This window comes from Barbus barbus (assembly GCF_936440315.1).
Source record: "Barbus barbus genome assembly, chromosome: 33".
Classification (NCBI taxonomy): Eukaryota; Metazoa; Chordata; class Actinopteri; order Cypriniformes; family Cyprinidae; genus Barbus; species Barbus barbus.
The window spans coordinates 14,987,161-15,013,898 of NC_136761.1; the positions used below are offsets into that span (position 1 = coordinate 14,987,161).

The window sequence follows — 26,738 nt, forward strand, 5'->3', positions numbered from 1 at the left end:
AAAACCCACAAATCCCAGTGAACTTCAGTTTTGCCAATGCATTGCATGACAAATGGGGTTTCTGAATGATTTTAGCAGAATATGTTTTATTATTTTTTCAATATTCATTAGTTTCTAGTGTCAGAACTGTCACAGTGGTGCCAGCAGCGTGCTAAAGATAAGTCCTGTTGTTGCCTAGTTTATGTATTATTGAATGGCTTTTTGTAATTGTGTGGTTAATCACTTGTAATCAGATTTCTTTTAGCTCTGGCATAATTATTCAGTGTGGCCTATAAAGACCAGTATGTTAAAGAGATCTATCAACAAAAAACTGGAAATCAACAAAGGACTGACCAGTCAGCATAAAATGATATGACAGCATCTATGACATTACACAGACAATATCTTACAAAACAACTTGTTTAGAAGTGAAAGTTAAATTTGACGGTATTATATGCTTTGATGACTGATGTATATATTTTTATCAAGAAAAATGGAGTACAAAACTGCTTATAACCTTTGGATGTTTGAGCTGCAAAATATTAATCATTTTGATTATCTTTTGTCCTTGTAATCATGTTAAGGATTCAAGGTGATTAATTACAGACAGGTACTCATAATAAGAAAAGGAAAATGAGCCTTTCACTTCTAAATGTAAAGGAGCATATTAGCCTAGCATAGAACAAATCCAATCAAAACCAAACAGGGCTTTCAGCTCATATCATAACCCACATTTCTACATTCAAAGGAGAATGGCAGAAAGGATGAAGGCAAAGAACAGAGGGATTGATTGAGACATCCAGATATTCTCGGTATGATGGACCTTTTGAAAAGCCACACAACTCGGGCTTCAAAGGTCTGTGCTAAGAGGAAGGACAGGGCATCATGCTATATAGATCTGCCTTTAGAGCTCATTCAACTTCATAATAAGAAAAACATTATCAAAGTCCAGTGAGAGCCACAGAGCCAGGCATGAAAGACTAGATCACTGAGGTCTCTGGAAAGACAAAGGTTAGAAAAAAACTAAAATCGATTAAATTCAAATTCAAATGGAAGCATTTTCGTGATATATTAGTTTAATTGGTTGAAAGGTATTAAATAAACTGACATATCTGCCAAAAACTCTACTTGGATGGAGAAGTAAATTGGAAGAGGACTATTAAAACAATCTAAGAGCATAATTCTGTGCTTCAAGGGTTGCATAAGGAACAAATAAATTGCTTGGAACACTTGGGAACAAGTAAATTGCTCAAAAAGAGCATTTAAATCTTTATTGAATGTTTCTGCTGGAGCTGAGCTACTCAGAGTAATAGAAGACCAGTCATGTATGTTGCCAACAGATGCTAACTTGGTAACGTACAACATTTGCTTTCACAAACACATTACCAATACAATAAAATAAATTATTGTTTTAACTGTCAATTAAAAGTACAAAAAAAAAACGTATTTTGAGTGTGTGTGTGTGTGCGGTGGATATTGGAGTAAAACTGTTAGTAAGCACTTTAATTTCTAGTCCAGACATCTCTGTTGTCCTCTTGACCTTGAGAGATCCTTTAAAATCAATTTTTCTCCACTGTGTCCTGCTAAATGATATAGGATACATGTCTTATTAGCATTGACAAAGAAAAGGGAGTGAAAAGCTGAAAGTGTAATTAGAGAATAGGTCTTAAAGTACAGTATCAGTGCTTTCAATATTGATGTATCAGGCAGAAGGGACAATTTATGTGGGGTAGGCAATTCTGAAACTAATTGCTTACAGCACCTTTAAATTATTTAACCTTTCATCTGGAATTATAATAACTTTAAAGGGAAATTGTCTGTTGTTGTTGTTGTTGTTGATAATAATAATAATAATAATAATAATAATAATAATAATCCATACAATGTTAATGAAGTCCAGTTGTTTTGTATCTTGTTGACTTTCATTGTATAGACCAAAAAAAAAAAAACAACTCTTAAATGTGTACTCAGTGGAACATTAATGATGACAGAATTTTCTTTCTTCCTTTCTTTTTTTCTCATAATATTCAGCACAAAATCTATAGGTGTGATCAAAAAAACATGACTACAGCAAAACTTTCAAGCTGTAAAAGATTCTCTGAGAGAAGCGAGGCAGGTCCCTTCATCTGTCCATCACAGACACTCAAAGCTCTATACTTAGTTCAGGTCAGCTGAAGTAGATAGATGTTTCTGTCTTTTCAGGATGAAAGAACCGAAGACGCAGGAGTTTGAAGCCCTTGATCTGGTCAGTGCAGCTCCAATGGAGCAGGAGCACTGGCACCGCAGGACGGGTTGATGTGTCTGATGAAGAAAACGTTATGGTTGATATTTACCACATGTCTTGTTTACTAACAGAAATTGAGCCGAAATTACACCATAGGCAGTAGAAATGTAATGAACACTCAGTGTACTATCTGACATAGTAGTTTATTATCAAGGTCAGTGGCATCCACAACAGCAAATATATATAAGCAGCGATGGAGTACGTTTGAGCAGCTTTCTAACCTTTCTCCAGGGAAGAGCCACCTTCAGAGGTGTGCACCAAGCAAACATCAGAGAATGTCATCCATAATTGCCTAACAGATTCATCTCACTCTGTGCTCAACTTGCTGGCCTGTGTGGAGATGCTGTAGGCTAGCCTGTTTCACAGAAATGTCATAGCTCAGCTGCCTCTTGGTAGTGCTGCATGCTATAGCAATGATCACCTGCTTGGGCAAAATCATGAGCACTGTTGCTCATACTTAGTGTAGGAAGAATTAAATTTCGGTCGGATCATATTCATATACTTTACATTTCTATACACACTTACAGCATGAGAAAATGTCCCATGCAAAATGGTTTCCTATTCATAAAACAATATATATTATACAGTTCATTTGGAATGTCTTTTTTATATATTTTTTTAATTTATTTTTGTACTATGCAAGGAGAAAATTGTCATAAATTTGCATATATTTAAATATAAATTATATATAACTTCATATAGAATATTTTAAAAATATGACCAACTTTTTTATTGTTTTATTTTATTATTAATATAATTATTACCCTTGCAGCATTTGGCATCCTGTGAGGAGGAGGATATGATCATAAATAACAGCTTTCCCAGTGTGATGCCTATTGTCTGTCAGTCTAATTTAATTCCCCATTAAAATGAGTGACAGTGGGCACTAAATGAATCAGCTCAGGTTCAGACTCTCTCTAACTCATCTCACCGTTGGCCAGCAGACTCATTAAATCAGTCAAACCTCCGCCCTCATTTGACCAACCTCTTCCATGACACTTGTGAATTTAATGAACACTCTGTCTGCGTGAGATAAAGGGAGGTGTTCAGCAAGGACAATCTCAGACAGGAGGATATAATGTTCTGTCACTTTCAGTGGTATGGACCATTTAGAAAATCATAAATTGAAAATCATGAATTAAAAATCATGAATTGAAGTATGCCAGTATAGTTTGAATTTTGTCACTTTGACAAAGCTAATAGAGATGGACTAAAAGCCAAAAAACTCCACTTTTGATATTATGAACCCGTTAACTTCTATAGATTACTAATCACCATCATTCCAACAGACCAGCGGTTTCCAATTCTAGAATTGGGATCCACTGCATTAGATACATTTCAAATGTACGAAGGTGAATCAAGTGTAAAGTTCATAATCTTTACTCGAGCAGCAGTCGTTTGAGGCTCTGTGCTTTTAACACTAAAAATCAGCAGGTGTACAACAGGCCAGCATTTCTCTTAAGATGCAGCAGAGGACAAATATCTTGTTTTTATTGCATCCCTCTTTCTTTTCTTTCATGGCCCATTAAGAGTGTGCACACAGTGAGAGATTCCGGTAAGTGAGTTCATTGTAATCCTGCAACCTTGTGCGTACTAGGGAGTGCTCCTCAGATAGGCTGTTGATTATGCCCGCCACATGAAAGTCTGGAGAAATGTTTTGCTTGTTAAGGTCTGTTTTGCTCCAGTGCCATGGTGTGTCAATTAAAGGTTCAAGAGGAATAGAGAGGAGGAGTGAGATTGTGGTTGTGATGTGATTTGTTTTCTGACTTGACTCAGTCTATTATTAGTAAAAATAACTACTATTGTAGTTATTTTTCAAGTGCGCTTCAGAAGAGACCCTTGTACTGTAAATCTGCACACAAAGTGTCAGGGCCGGACTCCTCAAACCCTACTCGCTACTTAGAAAGATAAGAACATACAAAAGATAAGAACTGCACAGAACAATGTGCACTATGGAGACTTTTATTTTTAACTTTTTTTTACATTTCTAACATTTTTTGAGTGTATACTTTCATATCTTCAAAGAAACCAGAAACACTGAAAAGATAAAGGTCTGAATATTATCTGAATGCACTGTATATATTGTTATATAAACAAAATGTTACATTTGATGGGTAGAATATTTGTCAAAATCTACACAGCCTTTAATTAGAAAATGTAGATTTTCAGTGGGCGTCCTGGCTAGATTGAATTAATCAAATTTCATAATTGTGAGGCCCATAGTGGCATGACTGTCAGCCATGACATCTTATTATCAGCCATGACGGCAAGCAATGAGCCCGTTAATACAATAAGACAAATGAAGACGGCCACAGCTATGACAAAGACAAGCAAATCCAATCCCATGGCTTTTCTTCACAACATTTCACTCATAAAAAATTCTAGCCATGATCTTAGATGATCTTCTGCTGCAATAGAAATCACTATTGCGACCACATACAATAATAATTTATTTGTAGTGTTTTCAGCCATTTTTGACTTCATAGCAGGCTTAAGTGATTATCCTGTATGTTTCTAATTGCTCTTAATTATAGCCTGACAATTTAATTATACAGTAACTCTTCTTTATCTCATTTACATTTCATGTATTTCAGATATCATTAAAAACTAAACAAAAAAATAAGTGTAAATTTTTTTGCAAAGCATGAACCATTATAGCTGTTGCAGTGATATTCAGTGTTTCCAGCGCTACTCTTGTTGTTGTTGTCATTCTCAAAAACATAATGCATTCTCCTAATGTATTCATCACTCACTCAGGGGACCTGCAGAGCCTGAAGAAACTCTTTGGTGAATTTTGAATGTAGAGAGCATAGGTTCAAACAGAGAGGCTTCCCTTTGGGGTTAATAAGTCTGCTCTGCTGCCTGTTGAGACCCCAGCGTTCGAATATGAAACACATAACTTAAGGCTGCAATGCGTAATGTATAGTGCTTATAGTATGCATATTAGATAAAACCGCACTACATATTATGCAATAAATCAATAGAAATCGTCTGTGTGCATCAGTCCCACCTTTCTTACTCTTGCCACGCCCCTACACAGGAGCACATGGGAAGTGCTTTCACACCATCTCTGGTTCTTTACAGGAGTATGCTGCTCTCTTGTGGTAAAAATAGATATATTCATCTTTAACAAGAAAAAAAGTATCAGCTTTGTATTAAATGCAAGTAATCAAAGTGCATGAAGCTTTACATTACTGCATTTGTGTGGCTGTAAATTAGATTAGAAAATAACTGATCAAATGTATCAAGTAATCTTGCACAATTACGTTCCTCACTACCACTGACTTGCTAACATTATGAACATTATTTTCTTCATCACCATCTTTAGCTTATGGTTGCCGTGTCTTATTCTTTGTTCTTCAGGTACTTTGACACCCCCATATATTTCACTATTTTATTTATTGTAAAAGCAATTGGAATGAACTGAATGTTAAATAAAAAGAAAAGTGTGAAATGCATCAGGGTGACTTACAATAGCCTGTACCTTTGGCAGTGTGTAATTGGGTAAAGAAATAAATAAATAAAGTTTTTCCCTATAAACTTTCTCTTCTCCCCAATTGTGATTTTGCTCTTGTAGCCTACAGAAAGGCTTGCTGAAGTTACATCACAATGACTTGCCAAAGGAAACGGGAGAACTTTGTACTTTATTATCTACATGCTTAAAGGGCAATAATGCTGATCTCGGTGTGTAGATATTGAAGTGATTCAAAAACCGTCTATAATAATGAGAGAAATTCAACTATTATTTAGCCTATTAAAAGTTCAAAATTTAGGCTACATTAAGATTTAATAGGATGCCTGGAGATTTTTGGTTGTTGTGGTTGCTAAGCTATTCAGGCTATTTTTGTTGGCTATTTTTCAGGTGTCAGGATGAGGAAAGTAATAATTACTCATTATTACTCATTATTCTTCTGGGTAATAATGGTGAAGTTTTCAAAAGGTACTACAAAAAAGGTATGCACCTAGAAAATAAATCAAGCAATAAATAAAACTAATCCTGAAAAACATTCACGGGAATCAATGTGTGACAAACATGTAGACTGCTGGTTTTGTAATGCGAGGTGATGTTAATCAGCAAAAGCTTTTTCTTTATTTTATTTTACTTTACTTTTCGTTATAATTGTTGAGGCCTCGTTTTAGCTTAATTTTCTCTAAAGATGGCTTTCATTCTGTAGAGTTTAGGGCGGAATGCCGGATTGAACCAATCATCTGCAACACAAGCGCGTGTGTATCCCACCCCTCTCTCTCTCTCTCTCTCTCTCCCTCCCTCTCTCTCTGCTGAGAGGACACTCATTATCTTTGCTGAAGCGTCTCACAGCGGAGAAAAGCCATGGCAGCTGCGAACCGTGTCCTTGTTTACGGAGGAAAAGGAGCTCTCGGCTCGGCATGTGTGCATTATTTTAAATCAAAAGGCTGGGTGAGTAGAAACGCGTCTTTATTATGATTTTATAGGAGCCGAGTTACTGCGAGTTGGTGCGTGTGCGGAAACTGACACCTGTTGATGCGCTTGGACTTTGCTTTTGCATTATTATACTTGTATGTTTATTTCAACAGCATGTATCTATAACTTGTAGCATAGCTAAAACGTGTTTCTTTCATGTCACAGTGGGTTGCCAGTATTGACATCGTAGCGAACGAAGAAGCGAATGCAAACGTCCTGGTGAAGCTCTGCGAGTCATTCACCGATCAAGCCGCTCTGGTGGGTGGAGCCAAAGGCCTGATTTCACCTCGCCGTGTGTCTGTCAGCACATAGGGCTTATTAAATTGCCTGTCATGCTGCCATTTACTTTCCATTTACACACACTGCCAAAGTAATTTCCTGTCTTGCCGTGACATCCCCAGTGTCCTGGACAAGCAATCTTTTCTCATTATTGGCCTTATTGTGTCTGCCATTGACTTCAGATGCTGTTAATATTAGTCTCCGTAATATGGCACCCATTGGAGCTGTCCTCCTTAAGTCACAGCATTGTCTCTCCTTTTGTGCTCTTGTAACACTATTACGCTTTCTCACTTGAAATTGTTAACCCTGGGTCATTATAAACCTTCCTCATCACTCTAGTTAACACACTTGCTGTCGATGTTCTGCTTTTGTATTCCTGAGTGTTTCTGTTATTGTACTGAGTACATAAATATTTCATGAGGTATTTACCGAGACAGATTATGATTGGTTGTCAGATTCAAAACAACCCAATGCAACATTCTATCACCTCATTATCAAAACCCGAAGATAAAATGCCGCTCATCCCTTTCAAAATTGCAAGTGTGAAACTGAGGGTTTTTTCCATTGGCCTTGTCATGTCTTTTTGCATTATTAAGTTTGCACTGTTGTCTTCAGTAAACTGTAACTTATTATTATTGAAACAGAGCCTAATAGAGTATTGTCTCATCAATAAAGTGATTTGATGCAGGTGACATCGGATGTAGCCACGTTGCTGGGGGAACACAAGGTTGACGCCATTGTTTGTGTGGCAGGAGGATGGGCCGGAGGAAACTGTAGCTCAAAAGGTCAGCGCTCCTTATTTGTCACCCCAGACAGAATTTGCAGACTTTCTTTTTGTAATTTTAAATTTATTTTTAGACATTTTAAATTTCATGTCTACTACATACAGTATTTGGGAGGTATTTTTTTTTCTCCTAGGTTATTGTTATTACTTTTGTATCTATAGATTTCAATCAGTTCATAATATTTTTGGTTTTGCTAGAGTAATATGAACATTTCCTCTCTCTTACTCATTTTAGACTTGTATAAGAACTCTGATATGATGTGGAAACAGAGCGTCTGGACCTCCACCATTTCCAGTCATCTTGCATCGCTCCATCTGAAGCCAGGAGGCCTGCTGACCCTCTCTGGAGCAAAGGCCTCACTAGAAGGCACTCCAGGTACAGTAGAAGCATCCATCCCTATACTCCTGAGATGTGTTGTCTACTGGAAAACACGTTGTAAATGTATTTTCAGCACAGGTTTACCTGAGGACTCTTCTAAATTTGATGTTTATTGTGTGAAGGTGCATTTATACCCCCAGAGTGGCTAACTAATATTGTTTATGTAGGAAAACACTTCAGTCTTCGTGAGTTTTTCCCTTAGGTGGGTAAGGTCAGTAATAGTATTCATTTATAACAACAAAGCTTTTTCCACTACCACTGAAAGTGTATATAGTTTTGAATTGGCTGTCACTTCCATTGTACTTGATTAGTTTCATGTATTGCCTCACATCCCAAATCTTTTCATACCCCCAGATGTGAAATGTTCAACTCACGTCATTATGTCTTTAGTGACAAAACTCAATAAAGCACACAACAGCGGTCGCCTCCAGCCTATTCAAAACCTCCAGCATTAGCAGACTGCTCTCATTGGCTGAGGGGATAGGGAGGGGGAATGAGTCAGCAGGTTTTTTGGAGACGTGAACACATGTGGACTGTGTTTAGGAGTTTGTATTCCTTACCCACACAGAACTGATTTAGACAGGATATGCCCTGCAGCGAGGATCACTGCTTTGATATGAAATGAAGGGAACCTCTTGTTGGAGCATTTGATGTATCTTGTTCAAAGAGACAGGAGCAAGCTCTGGTGAACATTTCTGATAGGGCTGTCAGCTCTTACAACCGTACATGATCAGTATCACGTGCTAGTCACACCACAAGCTGAAAACTGGTACTCTGATGATGGTGAAGTAAGACAGCTGTTATGATAGTAATGTCAGATGTAGTAATGGTTAAGTAGCTGAGTAACTAAGTAATGCTGAACTTTGTGTTTAAATATTTTCATTTGGAATTTATTAAAAAAAAATCTTTAATTACAAAGCAAAAACATGCAAAAACTACAATTTCATACAATAAAGAATGAAAAGAAACAACATCCTAATAGTAAAAGCCAATCTAAATTAAAATGGGAAATTAATAATAATAATAAATTAATAAATTCCACACAAACGCTCAGAATATGTAATGATGCATTTTAAATGATTTTTAGGCTAATTTAATTTTTGTTATATTCTAAGATTTAATTGTGCATTTAATTTATATATTAATATATATTATATAAATATATAGCTTAAATCTGCGAGATAGTTACTAAGCCGAGATAGTTGCAAAGTCCTGGTATGCTGGATATGCTAGAGTCGACTGAGCTCAGTCTGGAAATCAGACATACCAAAGAGAGTTTAAGACAAATCCCGAGGGATGGAGCATGTGATTAAAATTGTGACCCACAAAGTTCATTCAGTTGTGAGGGGTCATGCGGTATGGCTGAAACAGTCACAAAGCACAGAATTCTCATGTTTTAAAGAGTATTGAAATGTGTGTGTGTGTGTGTGTATATATATATATATATATATGTGTGTGTGTGGAGTTTCTCCACCCATCTTTCTTATTGGCTCTGTGGATTTAAAGGGTTTTTTGGAACAGCTATCATGCATTTCGGGTTTGAGGCTAAAAAACTTAATTCTTGAAAAAGCCTCTAGCATTTACTCCCTTATTGCATCAAACATGCTGGTTATTGATTCCAGATGCCAAGCCAACAAACATTTAGAGAGGGGGAGCTGGAAAGACAAGCACGCTTTAATCAAATATTACTTTAAAAATATCCAGAGTATTCCTGATAATACCCCATCATGAAATTCAAGATTCAAGATTTTTATTTGTCACATACACAATTATACAGAGTATAACCTGCAGTGAAATGTAGGTCAGGTCCGCTCCAAGGACAGTGCAATTATAAAGTATACAAATATTAAGAAAAAGAAAAGTAGAACAAATAAAAGATGAAAAATATAAATATAAATGTGCGGGTCAGAATGTTGTTGACTTCAATATTAATAACAGGAGTGTGCAAAAAGAATGTGCAAAAAGTTGTACAGGGTATTTAAATAGCAGCAATATGAGGTAGAAAAAATTATGAATAGCTTATTGATATAGTGATATTACATGGAGTCAAGTGATGTTATGACACAGAGTTAGAGTTTAGGAGCCTGATGGCCTGGGGGAAGAAGCTCCTCCTAAGTCTCTCAGTTTTTGCCATCAGGCTACGGAAGCGCTTACCAGATGGAAGCAAAGTGAATAGTCAGTTACCAGGGTGATTAGAGACCTTGATAATTTTGACAGCTCTACTTTTGCAGCGTTTGAGGTAGATGTCCTGCAGAGAGGGGAGAGCAGACCCTGAGATGCACTCAGCTAAGCGCACAACTCTCTGTAGTGCTTTGCAGTCCTGATTGGAGCTGTTTCCATACCACACTGAATTTATATCAACATTTGTTCTTTAGTATTTAAAATGATTATAACATTCATTCATTCATTTTATCCTTGTGTTTGCTTATAATGTGATACCATTTTTTGTAAAAAAAAAAAAAAAACTTATTGCAGAAAGAATAGAAAAATGTACATTATACAAAATGTATTTCTAAAGAGTGTTTCTCTCTTCATTTTACAATTTTCTTTCCCCCATACACCCTCTAAAATGCTAAGAAAATAATTGTAATGATAAGTAAAATAAAATAAATTATTTTATATCAAAACTTAAAATGCCACTGGTAAAGAGAGTGAGGAAATAAGTTAGTAATAGTTTAAATAAAACACCCTCTCTTCACTCTCTCAATGAGCCTTACAATTAAAAAAAATTTCGCTGTTCCTCAAAGATTTCTGTGTAGGCGCCCTGTATAAAGTTTGAGTTTAAGTGTCAAAGTACATTGGAAAATCAAATGTAATTCCTCATGATGTGAGCCCTTTAAAAACACTGGTATGTCTGCATATAGAGCTTCACTGGTGAGAAAAAAATAGTCTGTGTAGGAGGAATCCAATTCAATTAGCTTATTTTGTATTGTGAAATCCATTTTATTCTCTGCTTGAGGCATCCAACCAAATGATTATTGACCAAACCTCAAAGCAACAGCTGTTGCCTGTGAGACATTGTTAGGCAAATTGTATAGTTGGCATACTCTCAAGGACTGTGTGCGCATGCATTGTGTCCCATAGTCTGCTTTATGGAGCGAGAGCTGCAGCACTCAATGTGTGAAGAGGTTCTCTGTGCTCCATTCACTTCTTTATGTTTCTCTCTGGATGCAGGTATGGTTGGGTACGGCATGGCCAAGGCCGCAGTCCATCAGCTCTGCAAGAGTCTGGCTGGCGAGAATAGTGGTCTTCCATCTGGAGCTGTAGCTGTGGCCATTCTGCCGTAAGAGCATCTGTCAAGCTATCATAGCTGTCTATATAAACTGATCTGTCTGTTTTAGTTATGTGTCCTCCAAAAATAAAAGTGAAAATATTGAGTACTTTTAGCTAAAATGTTACACTATCGTTTGAAAGTTTGGGGTCAGTGCTTTGAAATAATGTGTATCAAAATGTTCTCAGCAACACTCAATAACATCAGAAATGTGCATGAAGAAAGGAAATAAGGTCGGTTTTGAGGCCTGTATTTTTGTATTCATTTGATTTGTGTTATACATATTTAATATATGAAAGAATTGCCTTTTTTGGTGTGAGCATCTGCAGTCATTTCTACTGTTAGTGACCTGCATGGTACACATATGACTGCTGCCTGTTTGTATTAACTGAACATATGGGGTGTGAGGTTTTTCAAAAGGACATGCTAGTCTAAGCTATTGCCACAGGCTCTGTTCCACAGTCTCATCTTCCACTGAGATAACATTATGACATCATTCTCCAGGGTTACCTTGGATACACCAATGAACAGGAAATTCATGCCTGACGCAGATTTTGGGACCTGGACACCGCTGGAATACATCGCAGAGTGAGTGCACGTTTCTTATGTCCACTGAGCATCATATTTCATTATGCGTGCTGATAATGTCATTTGACCTGTTTGGAAAATAGAAGCCTCAACAACTGGATAAATCAGAAAGTGGCCATTTCTCACCTGAAGAGGGCAGTAATGTTCTTCCAAAAGAGACCTGATGTCTCCTGGATGCTATTGGGGGATGATCTGAATATTATGAAATGCACATTAATCCAAAATCCATTGTTATGAATTATTTCACGTAGGTCTCATGTTAGAATTATTGCTATCCCAAATTTGCGTTCAACAGAAAATCTCGCTTTCAGATAATAGAAATGTTTTAAATCAAGTCTTAAAAACCTTCCTCAAATGTTACATTTGATTTGATTCAGTAATATTAACCAAAAAAGCCACAGGCAATGGTAAAAGCCTCTTAGATGCAAACATGAATGATTGAATTATATCCGAATTTAAGTGAATAATGTCAAGCATCAACCCAAGAACAGACCTCTTAAGAGAAGTGCATGCATTTATATTCAGCAGAATTGATATTAACACACATTCCTCTCAAAAAATGATTCTACCTGTTTTGAGGTTTAGTACTGTGAGCGATTGTACTTTTTTAGTGCATCTCTGTGCTTCGCTCAGATGTGGCCAGTCTGGCTAAATCTCTTCTGCCAGTCAACACAGATTAGGATGAGGATTTGATGCAACTCCATAATCCCAGAGGAGCCGCAGCAAACCCGGCTGGATTAGAGAATCACAAGAGTGATAGAGGAGTATAAATAGTCTTTGTGTTAAAGGTAATTAATGTGTATTCTCATTTCGGTTGCTACAATGGGCTAAAACATCTACAGTTTCTCCCGAATGTTCCAGAGTAGACAAGGCTTGTTGTTCGATTCTTATTTTCCTCTCTCCGTCTCCCTCCTCCCATCTCTGTTCTCATTATCTAGCTCTCTCTCCTTCCAACATGCACCACCATCATTTTACACCTGTCTCTCAATCTCCCGCTCTCTTTTTGTCTCTCCAGAACCTTCTACAGCTGGGCCACTGGGTCAGGCCGGCCAGCTGCAGGCAGCCTCATACAGCTGGTGACTACTGGGGGGAAAACCGAGGCCTCGGCGGCCAAGTAAAGGGGGAACAGAGAAAAAATAGAAATACAAAAAGAAAAAGAGTGGAGGAGAGCAATGTTTACCAATATACTGTGCAGCAGAGGAGAGAGAGGTCATACAGAATGCGGATGGAAAATGAGAGATGTGGCATTTCCAATCATCCAGTCTCATTGGAAATACACAGTAAAAGTATCTCTGAATTGGCCAAATGATTAATTTACATGTTTAATGTTGAGTCCGTCTATACATGATAATCAGCCTAGATGAGTGTATGTTTGTGACTTTCTTCTCGACAACAAAAGGTGTGCCGCTGTCATATGTGAAACGTACAGTCTTCTATTCAGAGAAGTGGCCTTAGTTTGTTTAAGTGCGAATGTGTGTGATTACTGGTTCAGATGTCATGTATGGATGCTGTGTCTTCAAAGTATTTTCTTCCCAGTGTGTTTTTGCTGCTGCTGTATGAGTATGGACCATGCTTGCATAATAAAGACCAATTAAAATAATATTGATTGGCAGTATATGTCATTATTTAAAAATGTTTTCATGTTTTAATTCTTAAAATGTAGTATTTGCAGGAATAGATTACCTAAAAATGAAATTTGTCATTTACACCCATGTCAGTTTAAACCTACTGTATAGCTATATGCTGTTATTTTTATAACTCACAAACATCATTCTTTATCCCTCATGTTTAAACTGGCATGTCAATGCTTTTGCATTGATTATGTAAAAATTGGCACACAAGGTGTGAATCTAAACACAATCATGATTGAGATTTCCAAGCTGCAGAGGAGGGGAAAAATTAGCAAATAACATCTTAAATTTAATGAAGTGAAGCTTTGTTTTTGCAAAGCTATCATTTGACATAAGAAAACTTATATAATACAAGAAAACATTTTGTTATTTTTGGTCTGACAATCTTTCATGTTGTCCTTTAAATTATATTAGGCATATACTATAAAATGGAAGCTATTAAAAGACAAATTAACAATTTATAGTTCTGTTTTTTCATTTGTCTTGGAAGCTATCAAGTTAGCTGACATACCATTAGCCTGCTAGCTTCCCTAAAACTGATGGAAAAACACAACCACAAATTGTATTTTCATTTTAAAAAATGGATGAAGCTGAAGGAAAACAAACTCCTTTGTGTTCCATGAACAAAAATTAACAGCACATGGACTTCCAGACAACAAGGTTGCGCAAATAATAAATAATTATTTTATGAGTACAGCTGTTCCTTTAAGACATATTAGTTCTACCAGATACAATAGTGTAGTTGGTCAAATTAAACCCACAGTAATATATAAAAAAAGGCTCTTGTCTTCTCTCATTCATTTATTTTCAGCTGGATATTTGAACAAATAGTTGCTGATGGTTTGTATTCAGTCAGGATGTTGAGGACTCGGTTTGTTTTGTATCTTGTCTTGTTTTGTTTTGTCTGGCTGATGGTTTCTCTCTGCAGTGTTGGGTTTTGTTAGCTAAATCTCTTTCGCTCCCTGCAGTTGTTGTTGTTCTGTCTTATTGCCATGTGGAAGCCATTTTGTCTGGCAAGCGTGGTGACTGTATAAATGAAGAGCTTACAGATGGAAGTGGTTAGTTCAGCAGTGGTAACACTGGAAGGTGTGTGTGTGTGTGTGTGTGTGTGTGTGTGAGACAGAAAGGACAGAGTAATGATAGAGGACAACTATTGTTTCTTCCAAATGTTTAGCATGCACAATTTTTTGGCTGGCAGAGGTCATTCCTTTTTCTATTCACAAATGTAAACTGAATTGTTTGACGTTGCACAGATAACTATAATCACAAGGGAACGTTCACCTCCTGTACAGTGTTTGCCACGACTTCACCTCTAGATGGCGCTAGTAAGCAACCGCGCTGACCTGGACAACAGTCAACACGTTGAACTCTCTCTCTCTCTCTCTCTCTCTCTATCTCTCTCTCTCTCAGCTTATATCATAGTAAGTTATTAATACACTTTCGCCACAATAGAAATGTATCATTATTCAAAATGTACTGTAATATCTGTTCTTTAACCTATGAATTATATGTAGAAATGTATAAGGTAATATAGGCTATATGAATAACGTACAAAAAGGTTGTAATGCGGAGTAAAGCAGTTTTATTTTACATGTTTTCTAACTTGCAAGTATACACACCTATAATAGTATTTATTTTGCTATCTACCATTTGTTTAGCTATTGTACTATATTTTCAAAAGAAAACATTTTGCATTTTTATTTTATTTATTTGTAAATTGTATACGAGTCTGTAAAGCAAGTCTTTGTTATTTCCTAATTTTTCTCAGATTTACTGGTTTCTTTCACTTTAGAGCATTGGGTTCAACTGTACCAGGCCTTCTATATATTTGAACCAAACTGAAATAAGTGCATGAGGTCAGAAACCACCAAAGGCAAAAACTATATCAGATATTTCAGCTAGAAAAGGATGAAGCCTTTTCGATTTATGTTAAATATGAATTGGCTTGGTAAAAAGGCATATTACATTGTTAATTTTACCATGACCTGCTTCAAACAGAGTCATTATCCACATGAATGTCAACATGCTGAGCAGTTTTCAACAAATCAATAATTTCACAAGCAGTTGTGTGTTATGTGCCTTGTTGGGAAATGATTGTCTATACTCTACATAAGAGTTAGTTATGCATAAAAGGTTTTCATAAAAGCATTACATCTTTTTATGCTCAAGTGTCAATCAAACTAAGTGACAGATTCTCTACAAGCGTGACATGCTATAAATGTACTGAAGTCCTCAGATAATATTATAGAGTCTCCCTTGACAGTGCCTGAGAACTGCAGAATAGTTATCAGTTATTTAAAAATGCAAAAACTTAATTTTCCGGCTGTTAACTTTAACCTACTCTGCTTTCTCAGCACTGTCAAACCCAAAACTGTTCAATGCCTTCGTTCTGTATATTTTTTAATTATTTATTTTATGAATATTAGACCTTTCTGAGAGAATATTCTGTTTGTTTCGAGGCAAAAGTTGACAAAATGTGAATGAAGATACAGACAGTGTTAGTGTCAGTTTCATATTGTGAATGCGGCGTTCTCTCCCATAAATAGAGTTGCTTTCTTTTCTTCACAGTTCTTTTAGAAAATGCATCATCTTTGGGGTTTAAAGCAAATAAAATCCAAAGTCTTTCCCCTTAAAGCCACTGTATTTTATGGAACTTTGGACCCCCCACAGTTTGAGTGGAATTCAACATCGTAAATGTATCACTGTCGTAATTACATTGGATAGCTGTACATGTACATTTGTTGTCCACCCTTCATACCCGCTCACCACACTCACATGCTCCTGCAACAGACGTTTGGAGGGAAGCGTGGGTAAGAAACAGAAGACATTTGCCTTATTAGACAGTCAGTGTACTATCAGAATGATGAAAGTGATATTTCAATCTTAAAAACACTTCCATACAGTTGCTTTAATATTAAAATTAATCACATCAGTGTTTTTATGTACAAATGTGTGTGAACTTGTCCCTATAAAGTGCTGTCAAATCAGTGTGATAGTCAATTTAACAGACAGGTTGACACTACTCTGAAACGTCTAACTCAGTTACACATTTACTTTGTATCGAATTGTTTAATGTACAAAATTATATAAAAAGAAACAAAATCATCACCACAATTTTTTAGCAGTTTAAAGGGTTCAGTCCTGCATTATTCATGCTAATTTATGCAATAGAATATAAGCCTAATGATATTTTTGAATATGTAAGTGTCTCTGTCAGAGGTAATGAGATATGCAGATAATGATATGCAAATTTGTTGAATTATTAAAGAGGCAAAGCCGAAGATTCATATTAGTTCCCGTTTTATTTCAAATAAATATCTTTCTTAATCATTCGTTTAGATGGTAGTTTACGTTGCTAATTAATTATTAAGTCATTTATTTGAATATAAATTGTGTGAGTACTGTATATTCAGGTGACAGAGCAGAGCAACAGTCGATTACAGCTAAACCCTTTGCTTTAGATACATCATACATATACCCACTGCTTATTCAACTGCATTGCAATGTCTGGTTATTTTGAATGCATGTCAGATATGTAAAGTGTGAATTTGCAGCCTTGTTAGTTACTCGTTATAAAGACGGAGTATTGTCAGATTACAGTTTAAGTGCAGTTATGGCATCTTATTGCAAACCGGCCAAAGTATCTTGTTTGAAACAAGATAATGGTTGGTCTCCAAGCAATTTCAGGAGTTATTTTATTCAAAAGTACAGTAGTTATATTTTATGGTTTGATTCACTGTTGATTTATTCATCAGTCACACCAACACTCCTTCACTCATGCAGTCATTCTCTGCATGTTAGTGCTCTGGTTCCCTCGCTTTTTCTCACTCTCTGGTTCTCTTCTCATCTTTGGATCTCGGTCTAACTCTGTCACTCTCTTTCTCTCCCTCTCCCTCTATCTCTCTCTTCTTCCTGTGCCTCATTTGCAATGATTATGTTATCAGGGCAGCCAGGCAAAAGGGTGGAGCAACCATAATTTCAGCGCTGGATTAGGCTGAAATAACGAGGTCACCAAGTTACTGTTGCCTTGGCAACGGCACATCCAAGAACACAGGATGCCATTGCAAATCCAGGACCCGGGAAAATCTTTTTCCCTCTGTCTTTGTCTTTTTTCCCTCTCTTTTTTATTTTAGAAACAGCATTGTTTTCTACAATGAACCATTTGATTTTGCCACAGAAAAATGAGAGACATTTAGAAATATTGAGATTTATGAATTAACGAGTTTATGAATTGCATCCTGGTGGTGTATATAAACTGCACCTGTGCTGAGCATTCAGAAGCATTGAGGCTGCAGTAAAATTATGGAAAACTTGTTTATCCCTATCAACTGTAGCAAAGTTCTACAGGAAAATTAGGTGAGGTGAACAAAGTGACATAATTGAGTCAAGACCTCACCAGCAATTTACCTAGACATTTAAATAAGAAAAGAAAATGCCCATTTTAATATCTAAAATCATAAAAATGAAAAACGTTTTTGTTTTAGAAAGTAGTCTCATCCTAAAGTAAGTTGAATCTTAATTAAAATGTAATTGAATAGACTACATGATTTTGAAACAGTTTTGATATTGACGTAATTTAAGATAAATGGTTTCATAAAGTCAATTTTTGAAAATAATTTTTATAAATCAATTTTTATTGTATTTTGTATATAACAACCTATTTCAAAGCTCAAACTACCAGTTTTGTTTTGCAGTAAAAAGCAGAAAATAAATAAGAGCTGTTGCTCATGTCTCATTCTCTCTCTCTCTCACACTTTTTTTTACCATTGTATATGTGTTTGTGTTTGCTTCCTTGATTTGTTTTTGTTTTTTGTTTTTCTCTCCCAGTACTTTTTTTTTTTTTTTCATTTCTTCTTATTTGTGCTCTTTCCATCTTTGGCAGGCATCTATGTTGCCATAGGACCGTGGCCAGACTCAAAGGGATGAGAAAATGAGAGAAAGATGTAGAGCTTAGGATAATGATGATCAACTCATTTGCTTTATTGCATATTGAGTTTTTATTTTAATAATGACAAATGTCTGTTATATGCTACATTATAGAATGGCTTCTTTGTCTGATGGAATGAATTCCACAAACAATAAAATAACTTTGTCTGATGTTTTAAGTGGTTGCACAACTCTAAATAGTTAAGTACTTATTGTTATATGATGAAGCGGTACATTTTGAGCTCCAATCAGGTGAAATGAGCGACTTAGAGGCTGTGATTGGTCAGGGCCCAGTTTAACAAGCTGGCTTTTGCCCCCTGGAGTGTGGTACATGGCCCTCAGATGACCCCTGTCATGCGGTCTGTGCTCTCTGTGCCAAACCGGCATCAGCGTTGGTCATTGTGGCATGGCAGCAGAGAGAAATGATCACCATGCTCATACTGGGCAGTAATGAAAAACATTAAGCTATATGTGACAGGAGAGGAAAACAAACGAGAGTTGGGCGAGAGATTGGGAGAAGAGGAATTCTGGAGAAGGAGATACAGCAGGAGAACAAGCTGGGGGGATAGAGAGAGAGAGAGAGAGAGAGAGAGAGAGATGCAGAGAGGGGTCAATGTTACTGTGACTGCACAGAAAAGAACAGAAAATCCCCAAAGGAATTTTTGAAGGCTTAAATCCAAAAAGAAAGAAAAAAACAGCAAAGGAGCCCATCTTAGACAACACAGATAGAAACTGGTTTGGTGCTCTGATGATGAAATGATTTTATGTGCTTACAGTAATGTGGATGGTCACACCTCCCCTGTTCTACACACTTTTATGTGTTTGCTCAGTTTTGAATGATAAAACAATGGATATGTTGTTCAAACTGGATAGATAAGTATTGTAACACTTTCTGGTTGTGCAGCATTAGTAGCATGTTCATAGTTAGTGATGAACACCTGTGGTTACTCTGCTACACTGTAAAAAGAGTTTTAACCTAAAAATGTGCTTCATGTGGGAACATGTAAATCAACTGATTCTATTTTTGAGTTCTATTTTAACCTTATAAAGCTTACTTTTTAAGGACTCTAAATTTTAAACATGATCAAAACTTTGCTGAAAAAAAATCTGTTCTGCTCTGTCAACAGTTTTAACTTGTGAAAATCTTTTTAGCATAATTGTAAAATTGTCCCTGTCCAGGCGGTGGTACTCTGGTCTTGCTTAATAAACATAAAAATAACTTTTATATTGTTAGTAATATTTCAAGATGAACATTTACTGGACTGAAGCAACTTCCATAGATCATATTTTAGAAAAACAAAATCGTTAAAATGTATCAATTATGATAAATCAGGCTTTTGATAAATGTTTATTTGTACACCGCTCGATCATCATTGTATTGCAATGCATTATATATTTTGACAGAACAATAAAATCTACAGAGCTTTGATCAGAAAACTTAGCATTTAAATATCAGCTTACAAAGAAATATTATTGGGAGATTAACAATTTAATGTATGCACTTTATGTAAGATCTTTATGTAAGATCTTAATGAATCACAAATCACACGCTATCACAATGTCATCTTACTTTCTGGGCATTTAAATATCAGCTCTGATATTTATATCATCAATTATATTTCATTTAAATCTTCAGTTATGCACTCCATATTCTCCTATATCATACTATATGAGCCATGAAAGTCTGATGCATTCAATAGGATATTTAACAAAAAAACATTTTCTTTTAAATACAGTATAATGTCTAAAAGTTCAATAAACTATTTCATATTTTCTGTAACTCTTCATATGTCAAGCTTTAAAGGGTTAAGTAATTTAATCAAACTAAATCAATCTGATAAATTAGTTTACAGGTAGATTTTATGGCTTAGATGATGCAAATTTTACATTTACGCATTTGCCAAATGCTTTTATCCAAAGCAACTTAATTGCATTCAAAGTATACTGTACATTTTATCTGTTCATGAATTCATGGAAATCAAACCCATGACCTTGCCGTTTCTCACTGAATGCTCTTCTGTTTGAGCTTCAGGAAAGTAGAAACAGATCTTTGAAGCAACAATTGCATGTTACCACTTTTTCAGTGTAGGGCATCTGTATGAACTTGAGCAAAATGACTTCATACATCCATTCAAACTATGAGTTAGACTATTACATGCTAAACTAAAGTCTGGCCGTCCCCCTCGGTCCGGAGGGGGGGCACAGGGATGTCTGTAGGGGGTCAAAGCCCCCCCGGCCCCACCTCTGGCGCCGGGTCTGATTCAAAGTCACCTTGAGGCCAGTTAAAATCATTGTAAAAATGGCTCATAAAAGTGACACTAAAGAAATGGACTGCCATCTTTTGTTGGCAGATGCCACTCGTTTTCTTATCTAATGCAATGGCATGTCCAAGTGTCCAGATCCTCATTGTATAACATACTGACATGCGCTTCAGCTGCAAATCAGATGCTGTTTTTCAGTTATAACTGCACTGCATCGAGATCAGGTCCAGTTCTTTGGGCAGTCAGAATGTTCGGTGTAGAAGCAGACTGCTATCTTCCAACAACATGAGTTCAGAATCTGCGAGAATGATAATCTCATCGGGGCTGCCGGGGTAATCTGCAGTGTGTGTGTGTGTGTGCGTGTGTGAGTAATCTGTCGATATAAAGGGTTTTGCCTTTCTCTCTCGCTCTCTCTGTATCTGAATGCCTGCAGCTCTGACCGCTGATGTTCATACAGTCGTGCTGTCTGTGTTTGTGCATTTCTTGATGCAGAGTGATGGTTCCTCATTTACTGTCTGCACTGCATCTGTTACATTTTATGTACAGTATGTAGAAATAGCATGTTTTTTACACTTTAGAAAATACGTAGCATGCAACAGATCTATTTCTACATTTTCTAAGAGAAAAAAGCTTTCATTGGTGTAACCTTGAGTAATGTATTTAAATTGATTCAGGCATGTTATGTATGTATGTGCATGTATTTACACAAGTTCATTTAGATGTTACCACATGAAGCACATTTAGGCTAACAAAGCATTTTTATAATGTAGGAATAATGCAAAGATTTTACTAAACATTGGCAACTGGAATAAACAAAAGTCACTAACACTCAATACATTTTTGTAATTCAGATTCAGAGGATTGTTCGTTAACTGGAATTGTTTGCAGTTGCCAAGCAATGGCCTAGCAACTTGGTACATATGTATTAGCATTATTATAACAATGCAGCTCATCCAATTAGAAATGAGAAAACTATCCATTTTATAATTCTAATTAAGACACTGTGAAAACTGTTTGTGCTTGTCTGTATTTTTGCTCTGCTCTATAGTGTGGTCATGGGAAAAAGTGTCCAATGCTTTTCCACAAACTTGGTAACTATTTTTGGTTTTTAAAGGCAGCGGAAACCACAATGGCATCTAATTTATCTGTTGCTTGTCTCATTTTCACTTAAAAGGTATCATTGTCAGCTAAATCATCACAGTGTCTCATATGGCAAATCAGGGGAACGGTATAACTTCAAACGAATACATCTTATAGTCAGGTGAAACATCAAACCTTCAGATGTGAGTGAGATGCTAGTCATCAGGACTGCTTCTGAATCCACAGAGAGGTGGGAACATGTGTCAACACATGCTAGTCATTTTCTGTTGTCTGGAATAGAAGGATAATCATGAAGCAGCTATGGAGAACAAGACAGACAGGCTGAGAGAGAGAAGGTGCGCTCGTGTGCGTGTGTGTGTGTGTGTGTGTGTGTGTGTGTGTGTGTGTGTGTGTGTGTGTGTGTGTGTGTGTGTGTGTGTGTGTGTTCGGGTCTCCTGCTGAGGTGGAGTGTGGGTAAAATTCCACTCCCTCGTTCCAGCAATGTTCAGCATGAGACAATTCCCTTGAGACTGGACTGTGTTTGCCCTAGAGAGACAAATACACAATTACACACAGAAATCACAGCACATACTCACAAACAATATGATTGCATATTTTAAACAAATATTTGTCCATGTGGATGAACAGTTGTCATATGTGCATGTCTGTGGGTGTTAAAATATATGCCATGGTTCACATGCTAATTGTGTGTGTGTGTGTGTGTGTGTGTGTCATTCAGTCAGACTGTGAGGTTCAGGCAGGCTTCCTCTCTTATTAACTGACCTGCAGGGGGATGGGAAGCAAGCTTCAGGAGAGAAGAGGAAGTAGAGATGGGGGAGGGAATCGGGGTGTGTGTGTGTGTGTGTGTGTGTTGCTGGTTTTATAGATGTGTGTACTGTATTTGACATTCTTTCTCCCTCCCTCTTCCATTTTCTCCATCAATAAAACTGGGTGTTTCCCAGTACGAAATTATGAAATCAAATCACAGGATACTGGGACAAAGTCATTTATCATGTTCGGTACAGATCACCATGAGACTGTTGTGTTAGTTGATATGTGAGTGTTCGTGAAGGGCCTCAACCCCATGACTGAAATTGTAAACAGATGTTCGATGATGGTGAAGATCTATGTAGACTTCAAGACTGGGCAGAGGGTGAGAGTGAGTTAGTGAGTGAAAATGTTGAGAGGGAAAAACTGTGCTGAAGAGAGAAAGACAGAAAACTTCAATACTGAATCAATGCAATGCCAGTTGTTGGCATAGTTCAGGGGCGTAGTGGTACAATTAGATAGAGAAAGATTTTTGCAGAAACAATAGCAGAAAGATTTTCAGGTTTTTATAGAACCAAATCTGTAGGAGTTATCAATTTTACACTGAAATATGGGTGGTTTACTCTTGTGGTTTAGTAAGAATAATTACCTTGATTCTTTGAGTATAGCCTTTCTTAATTTACTTTTATGTCCGCTACTCAGGCACAAAACATAATGTATGTACAAAACACACAAATAAATTATGCTATGCAGCTCACAACTAAACTAAGTCAAGGTAATTGTTTCCCATAAATCACTCGGGGGAAGTCAACAGTTAGGTTTTGCCTGCTCAAGTGACACAAGCCAGACAAGCCAAGCATGTTAAACTGTGAAATTAGATTTTTTTTTTTTTTTTTTTAGTTTTTTTATTACAGTAGGAAATTTAAAAGGTTTCCAGATCTCCAGGTTTGGCTTTAGAATGTCACCATCAAGGAAAGCGAATATGTGTGAGACTGAGATACTGCCGTTTGGTGACCACCAGCAGGGCCAAGTAAATATTGCTTTCATTTCACAAATATGCCATACGCCACTGAAATGAAGTCCGATATCGAAGTCAAAGAAATGGAGACACAATTACCACATGGAAAGGTCAACTGTAATGAAGTATGCAGAGGAGATTTCACATGCTTACAGTGAAGGCATAAGAAGAAATTGCCTAATGTGCATGAAAACAGTTCAAATGTACATGACACAAAATGTTAGTCTTTAATTATCCTAATTTTGAGATAATATTCTCAGCATTTTCAAAAATGTGTTTGTGTTCCTTATTACTAAAATGTCCCTCAGGTGACACATTTGTTGTTTTTCTGTAGTTGCAGATTAATTGAAACACAAACTATGATATTTTTGTTTATTTTGTGATTTTTTTTTCCATAATGAGAAAAAAATAAATATTGTTTATCTCAGCAGTAATGGATGTTTTCTCTGCAAATGCTCAACAAGTCAACTATTTGTACTTAATACAAGTAGGGAAACATAATTGAAAGGCGTCATTCAATTAGAATTTATTTAACTTAAATAATGACATAAAATATGGCGCTTCAGAGTTTTAGATTTTTTACCAACTCTCTCTCTCTCTCCTTTATCCAAAGGAAAAAAAAATCACTCTTGGCAATATGCAAATAAGGCTGCAAGCTATTACGATGCTAATGAGATTCTCCAGCAAAACTAGCAGTTCCTCCTCGAGCACAGAGGTACATTTCATCCATATTCAGAAAACATTAGAGTGTGCGTGTGTGTGTGTGTGTGTGTGTGTGTGTGTGTGTCCTAGGTCAAAATCACAATGTTCAGTGCCTCTGTTCTTGCATTTATCCCTGTGTCCTGCAGTGAAGATTTGTGTACTGAGTAAAGTATTACTCATCAACAAGATCACACCAATATTCATTATTAATTTCACTAAGTTTGTTTGTGTTGATGGAGATGATTTTTCATACAGTAAATTGATCTTACAGGCTTGATGATGCTGTTGTTTGTCATAAACTACTGTTATGTGTTTTGGAGCACTGAGGAAAAAAAACTAAATGGATGGTTGATCGCTAATTATGTGTATTTTTACATTCAGCAAAGTTAAAACTGGTAAAACCATGGACCTCAAGACCATGATCATTAACCATAATGAAAAACAAAACAAAACAAAAATGAATTTTTAGGGCCCCAAGTCCATGATTTTAGGATGCCTATTTTATCTATGCCCCAGAAAATAAATCAAGCCTCAGTAGATAAACGTACATTTTCAAAACAATAAACCCAACAAGGAGATTTCTGCAGGTAAAAGCTGTGTTTATGTATGTGTGTGTGTGTTTGGGTTCAAACCTGCCGAGAAGGCGGCATCCGCCATGCACCATGGTACGTTACCATAGTAACAGTGGGGAGCCTGGAGAAGGATTGTCTATATGTGTCCTGACCCATTTCGATTTCCCCCAGAAGTGCTCTTCCTCTTTCACCTCACCACATATATCTCCCTCAACACCACTAACTCCACACTCAGGCTCTACTTCTAATTAAAAAAAACACTCCAATTCCAGCCGTTCTCTTCTTACACCCCAAATTAAAAGTAGATGGCAACCAAAGAAAAGACACAAGTTTTTAGTTTTTTTTCTGCATGGCTTTTGCAAGAAGGTGCTTTGGGCAAATAAGCCCATTCCTTCTGAAATGTTGAATGGAAACTTTTTGAGATATTAAATAATGTAATTTTTAATTAAGAGTTTTATTAATAGATTTTTGCCCCAACTTTCATAATTACCTATCTCTGTGCCTGGAGTGTTTGGAGTTGAACTTTCATTTGTCTAAGATGGTTGAGGCTCAAATACTTCAACAGAACATTCCATATAGAAAAATCTTATTATGGTTAGCCAGCATAAATTGAGGGAATGGATTTTGGAGAGCATTTTGGCTTTTAAAAGGCTTCCACAGCTCAGTATGCAAAGGTATGTATTGACATCAGCATTAGATTAACAAATTAGCATAAAAAGAAATAGGCATCATCAGAATCATTGTGCAATCCTGAATAACTCCAGCAACCTTCTTTTCAGTTTTGAAGCACATTTGTACAGCACTGTATCTATTTACAACTGATGCAGCTAAACTAGAGAAGCCTCAGGTGTGGCCATTATTCTGATATATGGCAGTGTGCTACTATAACATTGCTATATTATTTTAGTTTTAAATTATAGAGGTTATTTTTGGAACTATAGTGTATTAGAATGATGTGCCATATTAACAGAAGAGCACAGCATGTACAGATTAAACATATAGAAGCCAAAACAATATGGGATTAATAGTTGCTGTTTTTTAGTATATGCTGTACAAGGTGGGTCAGCATGCACCCAAGCATTACATCATATTCTGTACTTTATATCTGCAGGCATTATAACCTTTTAGTGGACTTATTTAGTTTTATGTCACCTTCTGTCTCTGTATATTCTTTTAACTCTGTATTGAGATTATGAGGTACACGTTTTTATTAGATTTGGACCACATAAAAACATGTAGAATACTTGCATTTGGAATTACAGTTGAATTTTTGCTCAGAGCCCCCAAGAAATTTCTAAACTGGCGTAAAGTCTAAATCTACTGAATATGTCCACAATTATTACCCAGGAAAGACAGATAGGCCTATTGTTCATATATGTAACTTACGTTCATGTGGCATGTTGTCACAATGAGAACCATATGCTTGATCTGAAACACTGCACTAAAAGCCTAGCATTTACTGAATAAATTGTTCTAAACTTGATAATACTTAAAGTTTTATCTTACTTTAAGTTTTAAACTTGACCTTAAAGTATACCATTGTGGATTAATGGTCTATTTACTTAGTTTTTTTTTTTTTTTTTTTTACTTATTTACATTTACGCATTTGGCTGACACTTTTATCCAAAACAACTTTCATCGCATTTAAGGTATTTAATATATTTGAGTAGCTATTTCATGCTTTCCCTGGGGATCCAACCTATAACCTTGCCATTGCTATCGGCGTGCGCTACTGACTGAGCAACAGGAAGTTTCCCTATTAAAATACGACTGGA

At 36.4% G+C, this 26,738-nt stretch overlaps 1 protein-coding gene across 1 annotated transcript; it reads left to right on the forward strand.

The window, feature by feature from the left end:
• Positions 1-6,526: 6,526 nt before the first annotated feature.
• LOC306852845 (dihydropteridine reductase-like) lies at positions 6,527-13,616 on the forward strand. Its single transcript, XM_079389956.1, has 7 exons — positions 6,527-6,680; positions 6,870-6,962; positions 7,672-7,768; positions 8,003-8,143; positions 11,321-11,429; positions 11,922-12,005; positions 13,021-13,616. The coding sequence occupies exons 1-7, from the start codon at positions 6,594-6,596 to the stop codon at positions 13,121-13,123; spliced, it is 714 nt and encodes a 237-aa protein (XP_079246082.1). The 5' UTR covers positions 6,527-6,593; the 3' UTR covers positions 13,124-13,616.
• Positions 13,617-26,738: the final 13,122 nt, after the last annotated feature.